The 8,688-nt window shown below is 44.9% G+C and overlaps 1 protein-coding gene and 1 long non-coding RNA gene across 3 annotated transcripts in view; both read left to right on the top strand.

Annotated features, from left to right (window-relative positions):
- LOC112453364 overlaps nt 1-3,439 on the top strand; it is a 4,331-nt gene extending 892 nt beyond the window's left edge. Inside the window, exons 2-3 of the long non-coding RNA XR_003040604.1 lie at nt 1,380-1,533; nt 2,134-3,439. This is a non-coding gene — a long non-coding RNA (uncharacterized LOC112453364). The remainder of the gene's footprint in view (nt 1-1,379; nt 1,534-2,133) is intronic.
- An 8-nt stretch (nt 3,440-3,447) lies between these two features.
- On the top strand, nt 3,448-6,745 carry LOC112453363 (RE1-silencing transcription factor B-like). 2 transcript variants are annotated; one of them, XM_025014091.1, is made up of 6 exons: nt 3,448-3,792; nt 4,065-4,211; nt 4,370-4,524; nt 4,718-4,999; nt 5,206-5,446; nt 5,782-6,745. In XM_025014091.1, exons 1-6 carry the CDS (start codon nt 3,448-3,450, stop codon nt 6,040-6,042), a joined length of 1,431 nt encoding a protein of 476 aa, XP_024869859.1. In that variant the 3' UTR covers nt 6,043-6,745. The 2 variants fall into 2 exon arrangements, with proteins under 2 accessions (XP_024869859.1, XP_024869858.1); XM_025014090.1 differs by having other exon boundaries at nt 4,718-5,005.
- The last annotated feature ends 1,943 nt before the right edge of the window (nt 6,746-8,688 follow it).

Raw genomic sequence — 8,688 nt, 5'->3', positions numbered from 1 at the left:
CCCCCGATGCAACCCGCGAACGCAATCCGATCCGCGCCGCTCCTCCCCCTCCTGTGACCATCCTCGCGCAATGTCCCCTCTCGGTTTAACCTGTGCGATCGTCCCCCTTCCCCCCCTTTCATATTTCCATTTCCCTCCTCGCCCTTGCCCTCGCAGGGATTTTCTCCCTTCTTCCGCAGCCACCCTCGCTCGTTTCCTCCACCTCATTGTGCCAGCTTCCATCCTCGGCCCTCTCTCGTTTCATCTCGCTCTTTTCAGCGGCTATGCCAATGGCGTGATCTCGGCCCTTTTTTCGCGGTCAATCTCCAATTCCTCGTAAAGAGTCACGACACACTCGACGAGCGTCGCCCTTTCGTCGTTCCGGCCGAGCGACGGTTTTCCGCGGAAGGCAATTAAGGGGGGCGGAAGCGAGTTTCGGGGGGCGCGATTCCACGTCCGACGGAGATCGCGGAGTAATTTTTCGGTTTTTCCTCGTCCCACGTTGGCTACGCCACTGATCAGAATCGCGCGATATCTATCCCTTTTCTCTTTCTTTCTCTCTCTCTCTTTCTCCCTTCGCGTTCCCTTGCGATTCTCTCCTGCCTCCCTTTTCCGCCCTTCCCCGGCAGCGGCAGCAGCAGCAGCAGCAGCAGCTTATTCACCCTGGTCGCCTCTCTGCCGGTCCGAAAACCGAAGCCGAGGCTTCGAAGCTCGAGCGCGACCACCACCACCACTACTACCACCACCAGCAGCAGCAACAGCAGCAGCACCACCGGCACCGGCAACCCCACCCCACTTACCACCCGCCCATCCACCCCTCGATATAACCCCGCTCACTCCATCCGCCGCGACGACCGCAGACACAAAAACAATAACAAATCGATTCGTGGCAGCGATGGCGGCGGGGCGCAGGGGGAAGGGGTCAGCGCGAGGGGTAGGACGACTGCTGAGGCCCCCGGTGCGCGATGCGAGGGAGAGGGCACGCGCGCGCAAGAGGGAGAGTGAGAGAAAGGGGCGAACGCCGCCGGCGGGGGACAACGAGGAGGAACGTCCTCCTCCCCTCGGCGGTGCCCCACCCCCTTGCCTCCCGTCCCCCGTCCCCCCCCCGTATCTCTTTCCCTCTTTCTGGATATTGTATAGAGAACGTTATGCTAAAGTATGCATGCACGAGGGTCGGTCCAATGGTCAGGAATCTCGCGAGTTCGTTCGCTCTACAGCGACACGTATCCGGGACCCGGTACACCCGTTTTCTTCACCGCTCCGGTACTCGCGGATCGCGGCGACGCCACGTTTTTTTTTTCCTCTTCACGTTACCTGGCATCGTTATCGTCATCTCTTCGTCTTCATCTCCTCGGTCTTTTTCGGCATCGACGTCGTCGACGTAATCGTCATGTGTATAGCGTGGGAGGCGGTGCTAAGCTGCTGCTACGCGCGTGAACCTTCATTCGATCGGTAAGGTGGAGATCGGCGGTGGCCCGGCCTTGCGGTGGACGAGAGGGAGAGCACTGGCGGGGGATGATTCCAGCGTAATGACGATCGGCCCGAATTGTTGCGGTAGGCCAACATAGGGGCGCCCCCCCTTCCCCGCTCCAAGAGAAGGGGGAATTTCCTCGATATTCTTGCGATTTATTCGCGCGACCGTCTCACCTGACTCACCTCCTATCGTTTGAGACGCGATATCTTTTCGCCGATCTCCCCACAGTCCACGAAAACCCCTCTTCTTCATTTCTTGAACAACTTTGAGAAACGATATTAACGGAATCTGCACACTTTATCTGTTGATCTTCGAAATGCCATGTAAAAAGATTTAAATTTAGAGAAAATTAATTAACGGATCAGTAAAGGTAGCTCGCAGAACGAAATAGGGACAGTTGATTTTCCGCCAGAATCGGGGACAGTTGATTTTCCGCCAGAATCGAATACCTCGATCTGATCTGGAGGGGTGATCCCGGTCACCGAGTCTTTGGGTGAACGCACGTGGACGGAGCTAGATATTCATTTGTCTATTGAAACTGGAGGGAGACGAGAACGTTCCTCTTTAGGACAATTCGTAACGTCGAATGCTTCGCTTGTTTCGCGTGATCTCCCGATCTTGTGTTTATATAGGTTACAAATATATCTCTTTAAGCTTCATCTTTGTTCTCGTTCTATCAGGAAGACGTGGCTTACGACGACTGGTGCGAAGGTAAAATGATCCACGAGGAGGAGAACATCCGCGAGTCTCTCACATTTGAGGAGATACAGATCGAAAGTTGAGCTATTCTGACGACTCGAGCGGTATAGATCCGCGTGGAAACAACTTTGCGAGAGTGATAATGGGGCATCGCGATATGAAATATCTTGGGACGAGCAAAATTCGACATACGAAACGCGCATAATTCTCGTTCGGAAGTTTTCAGAAGAGTGCTAAGAGAGGGAAATGAAGGAGGAAGAGAGAATTTTAGGGAGATAATCTTTCATGTCGCGTGACACTTTCTTCCGCATCGTTATCCCCGCTTCGAGCACGCTTCGAGACGTTTGACCTCGTAACTCGAATTACTCGAGATCGAATTACTTACCCCCGACCCCCGATGGTCTATTGCCTCTTGACGTGCTTCTGAAAATGTCTTCGCCCAACGAGATCCCTCGGAAAAATAATTACGAAATTGCTTGGGGAAACATAATCGACAAAAAATGAGCATCGTGCATTATTTACAAATAGATTTGATACATACGTTTAAATATTTCTTAACGATTTAATTAAATGCAGCTCGATATAGAAAGCGCATGTAGATAACGATTTTATATATAGATAACAAATACTCGGCACGCTTGAAAATTGCACGTAAGTATTGATTCGAGGGCCACCACTAATCTCTCTCTCTTCTCGCTCCCTACCCTTCACCCTTTTTATACCGTGCAGTCCATACAAACATAATGAGGCACTCGAGCACTGTTTCCAAGCGATTCAATCTTTATTAGGTTCAGAGTATATTTCTAATTTTATATTCGACTTCTCCGCACGTAATCTCACTGACAATCCAATAATATACCGATACCTCGTAAATACACCAAATACTGGGGCGATTTCTGAAACTGAGTTTTATCAGTTTTATACTTCACACGTGAAATTATATCTTAAAAAAACGAACAAAAAAAATTGGCTTGTCCCAATTTAATCGTGAACTCTCGAATCAACGATCAATTCCACCGATACAAAATGTATAGTGAATAAAAATAGTATATTTGCACGTCTCCTATATCTCTTGGAAATTATTCCATCCGAAAGAAAGATATCGCTGGACAATGGTTTTTATCGGAAAGCACGCTTTTTTTACGTGTAACACTTTTTTACATCATATTAATTTCGAAGCCAACGTGCACGTGTTTGTGTGCGAATACTTTTTTTATTCATTGTAAAACAGATATAGATTATATCCTACGAACCGATCCCACAGATCCTATCAACAGGCAATCGTAACGTTCCAGATGGAATATGGGATCTGGAGTCTTCACGTCGCGGGTGAACTTTGGGGTGACCCGCGTCTCGCCCGAAGGCATCCGATTCTGCCTTCCGGCGCGACGCAGATCCTGCCAAGGGCCGCGTTCGCCCTGAGCGCCCTGCACCGGCCCGACATGCTGCCGCTGCCGCTGACGGCGGCGGGGCCACCCTACGTCCCGATGGAGCTGGTCACGAAACCAGCCTCGATCGCGTCCACCAATGCCGAGGACGCCGAGGACGCGGAGAAGAGCACGAACGGCGAAGATGAAGACCCTCCGCAGCGCGACGACAACGAAGGTAACATCGAAAAAGCCGATCAAAATGAAAACCAGGTAAGACAATTGTCTCATTATTATATGGCACGATATTGAGCCGATTGGAACAAAAAAATACTAATATATAAAAAAATTTATAATTGAAAATTTTTTCAAATTAAATAAAAATTGGCAAATAGTTTTGAATAAAGCTGTGAGATCTCTGGTCAGAAATGGAAGCCTGAAATTTAAGTTATATTAGTTTTTATGTAGTAAACTCATGCCTAACATTTTTAATTGTAATACAAGCACAGGGCCACAGGATATGTTTTTTTGCATGTACCGATTAGACTTGCGTGCCAAACGAAAGCAATGACAACGAAGATGCCGGTGACGAGAGCGATACCGGTAGCACCAACAGTTCACATCGATCGGCAAACAACAATCTATCAATCGCGAAGCTTCCCGATCCGATGGCATGCTTGGCCCTCGACAAGGTCGGTCCGCGAAACTATGTTATCCGATGCATGAACATTTAATTGCTTGGCACATTCGAATCTGAAACCGATTCTTCGATTTTTGTAACATAATCAGTCATACACCGACTTTGTGTGTGTCGGCATTATATTATTAATATTTTACTACTAATATTCAGGAAGGAACTCCTGTTCTGAACGGCTGGGTACTGGGTGCTTACACAGCGATGCTGGGCAGACTGTCTGCCGCCACTGCGGCATTAGAAGCGACGGAAGTTCCCAATATTCCCTCCGACAGTGATTCCGAGAGCGAGCACTCATCCTACACTGAAAAGTATGTAGAATGAATAGAATTGATCATAGTCAAGCCACAATTATACTTTGTTTTCCTTAAAGATCATTTTACCTTAAGAAGGACTTAACTTCAAGTTCATAAAATTCGCTATTGAAATTAAGATCGCAAAGTTGTGGGACATTACATTGTTATTATTACATTAGTTGGTGACAATAATATTACGTGGTTTAAGATCGAGAGGCAGCAGTCCGAACGTGAGCAGCGTTCATCGCGGCTACTCGTGCGGCTCCTGCGATGTGGTGGCACCGACGAGACCGGCTTTGAGAAAGCACATAGCCGATTGTCATCCCGCTCTGTCCGGCACGGAGACCGGGGAGACCAAGAGGTGTCCGTCCACGGGCTGTGACTTCACGACGAGCAGCAGGTGCGAGATGGAGACCCACGTGGCGGCGCATGTGGCCCAGGGAATGACGCCTACAGGGAAGAAACGCTCGCTGGCCTTGCAACGCGTCAGGTATAGGTACTCGAACAATTTTACATAACTAACTACATCTAATCTGTGTCTTATCGAAAAAGAGATCCTTTCGAATCTTTTATTCTTATTACGGAATAAAACTCTTATCAGATGTGGAATGAATGGAATAAAAGAAAGAAATGTATCTCTTTTTGGGGGGAAAATATTATTGCATTCTTTCAACTACCATTTCGCAATGTTCTCAGGTACGAGAGGGAGGAATATCGGTGCTCGCTATGCTCGTACGCATGCACGATCGAGAAGGCATTTCAAAGACATCTGCGAGCGCACGCGAGAGGCACCGCGCCGGAGACTAGGGTGAGTTGCGCCGTCTGCGGTGCCGACCGATCGTCCGAGGTCGATCTCAGCAGGCATATGCGAAGGCATCGCGATGACCGGTACTTTTGCTGCGATATCTGCATCTTCCGCACAGTGCAACTGAAAAAGGTACTTGAAATATTACTTGTTTTTGCCACAGAGATGTTAATTATACATACATATCGCTCATTTGCTACAACAATGACATAACTCAGAAAAAAAAATTTTCCAAAAAATAAGTTTGAATGTTTTGAATCATTAAAATTTTCAACATTATACTTTTAAATGCGATTTTGATGCAATAACTGATTTGTAGAAGAACAAAAATATCTAGCTATATTGCAAACAGTTATCAAAAAGTGACAATTTTTGAGTTATGTTATTGTTGTAGCAAATGAGCGATATATACAAGAAAGCAAAAATTAAGGATTGACTATGTTAATTATATCTTGGAACTTTTACAGCTAATACAACATCGTCGCATGCACACGGGCGAGAAGCCGCATCTGTGCCCGCACTGCGCTTACCGAAGCGCACGTCGTGACAATCTACGCAGCCACGTACGACGAGTACATAAAAAGGAGAATCTTTATTGCGACACCTTCAGTCCGCGTGGCATGTTAATAACTCCCTCGCTGTTGGCCTCCTCGAGGGATACCACCGATGTCGACCTGGTACAGAGCCCGGCATCCTCGCCGTCCTCAAATCCGGACGTGACCAACTAGCGAAAACGCCCCCGAAGAACGAAGAGAAGAGCAACGGCCCTGAGAGACCTGCGGGAAAAGAAATCTGGGACTCGCCTGTCCTTTATACGTCCTCATTTTGTCAATACTGCGATCTAGATATATTAGAATTTACAGGAAGGCTTGTACAAGTGCTGAACTTGGCGGACAAACGAAGGAGAATCGCGATGAGGTGAAAATTAAATCCGAGAAAAATTAAGAATTATTCATAATTTTACAAAAAAAAAGCAATTTAAGAGGTAAACTAGAAGCAGAGAGTTAAGATAATTTACGAAATTGACATGAATAGAGAAATTAAGTCGAAAGAAAAACTGTTTCCCAATCCAAGAAAAACGGATTGTTTTCCAAATCAGCATCGGCAAGGCTTCCCCTTTTAGACGTTAGGAAACGTATAGATTATTGCATGCGAACGTCGATAATTTAATGTAACCTTTGAATTCTAACGAGATCTTGTATTAGCTATGTAAACGTCCAAGTGTTACATTATGTAGCCGATTCGATGACGGTCGGTAGACAGCCCGTTCGCATCGATCGATGACGAACGGGAGAAAGCTGCAAAATGGTGCTAGAATCGTAGATTGATTGGATCACGGAGAAAGACTGAAAGTAGAAACGAATTCACGGCGCGACGTGACGTCCATCTTTTACGCTCTTCCCGCACTGACCGCCGTGACTAAAAAAAAAAGAGAAAAGAAATTACAAGTTTCAGCAAAGTTTAAGACTGCAACTCTATACTGTTCCGGGGATTCTCGTGCTAAATGTTTACGATGCTTTATTGTTTCCCATTAACTATTGGATCGTTAATTAATTATTAGCGTCTACATCTTTAAGTTTAATTTCATTCTTAATATTTTTCGAATTTGCTGTAGTTTTTATTTTTATTTATTTTTATTTATTTTAATCTCGATTTTATTTTTTGTTTTGCCTGCTTTGATTTTATGATCGGTATTCAATTCCGAAATGAAAATTTTATTTTTAGCATCATATAGAGACAAACAACGATCAATACATTTATGCTCTTCAACAGATTCGAGCAAGAGCTCGCAATACTCGCATGTATATCGAGGCGGATGCACGAGACTCGATCGAATCAGGCCAATGGTTAATGAGATCAATAAAAGCACCGAGTCACGACACGACATGTCGCGAGGAGCCCAACCGGGATGGAAAGGTGCTATTTTACGAAGATTCGTTTTAACGTTACGTGTCTAGTATATAGTTCGCTCGCGCTGCACGAATCACCATGCTATAAATATAATTGTTAAGTACTTGTTAACACGAACACATTGTTATCGTTGCTTGAGTTGCTGTTACCATTTACGTTAGCGCTATTTACGATTAACAATACCAAAACGATGCACTATTATGATTACGCAAGTAAATTATAATGACAGATAGAGAGCGTATAACGAGATGAAGCCTAACGCGTTTTGTTTTGCAGACGATGATGTTTCAAAACATCTCCATAGAACTCTTATATCATTATACTCCTTTTACATCATACGTCTTTAAATTATACTAAAACTCTGTTCGCTCTATACAACGTACAGCACATTTTTGAAAGAAAAGAGCATAATTGTTGTCATCTGCAAAATTTAAGCTCGTTGGACGCACCCGTTCGCTACCGATACAAGTGTCTCGCGTACGTTTCTCTCTTTAGGATCCAAAATCATCCCCGACGATCGATCGCTTGCTCGTGCGAGGGGGAGAAAGCGAACGAGATCGATTGCAATTGTCGGAAATATGTGTCAATTTTTAATGTATCATACAAATACGTTGTAGTCGATAAACGATTTTGAAACGGCGTCTCACGTCAAGTAGCACGAGAGAATTTCGTGCACACCATGACACGGCAACGATGATCCGTCGTCTCGCCGAGAATGACATTTCTCGCGAAAGAGTATCGTTCTACTATATAGACGCTATAGCCATTACTATACAATACTATGCTAAACTACAAGGTATACGATGATGCGAAGCCGAAGCTGCACGGCATAAGGTTTCACTTCTCCGGCACATTTTGACGCTTTGTATTCGAACGCGTTGCATATGTCGAACGTTAAAGTGAGTTTTTTTTTCTTCGAACTCTGAACTTATCATTATCACTTGTACATTTAGCGACTGAATTTTTCCGGCTCATTACATGTTCGCATTGACGGTGTTATCTTCGCTAGAAGTATCGCGAGTAACGTAGGTCATTCCGTGCCAAGTAGCATAAATTTTGAAATAAGCCGTAATTACGAGCGAATGTGATTTAGATTTTAATTAATTATATTACATAATTATATATATATTAAATATTAAATTATATTTTATCTTTTAGGTATACGGATGACTACTATAGTAGCCAAGATGATTACGATTATGCGTGGAAGTTGGTAAAAAAAAAGAAACCGTTTATTCCGGATTTACATAACGATGTAGGCCCGTTCATCCGAAAGCAGATGGTTTAACATATACCGGGTGTGCGCTATAATTCACTCGACTATGCCGAACGAAAATCATGAGTTATACATGCTGGTATACGTGCTATTTTGCTTTTGATATACATCGGTATATTTTGTATTCGTAAAGAAACGCATTTACGGTGCAACGGGTTTCTCAATGCGACTTTTTATATACATGATT

This window comes from Temnothorax curvispinosus, unplaced genomic scaffold (assembly GCF_003070985.1).
Source record: "Temnothorax curvispinosus isolate PA1 unplaced genomic scaffold, ASM307098v1 QBEX01004269.1, whole genome shotgun sequence".
NCBI lineage: Eukaryota > Metazoa > Arthropoda > Insecta > Hymenoptera > Formicidae > Temnothorax > Temnothorax curvispinosus.
This window is presented reverse-complemented; position numbering and strand designations above follow the sequence as displayed.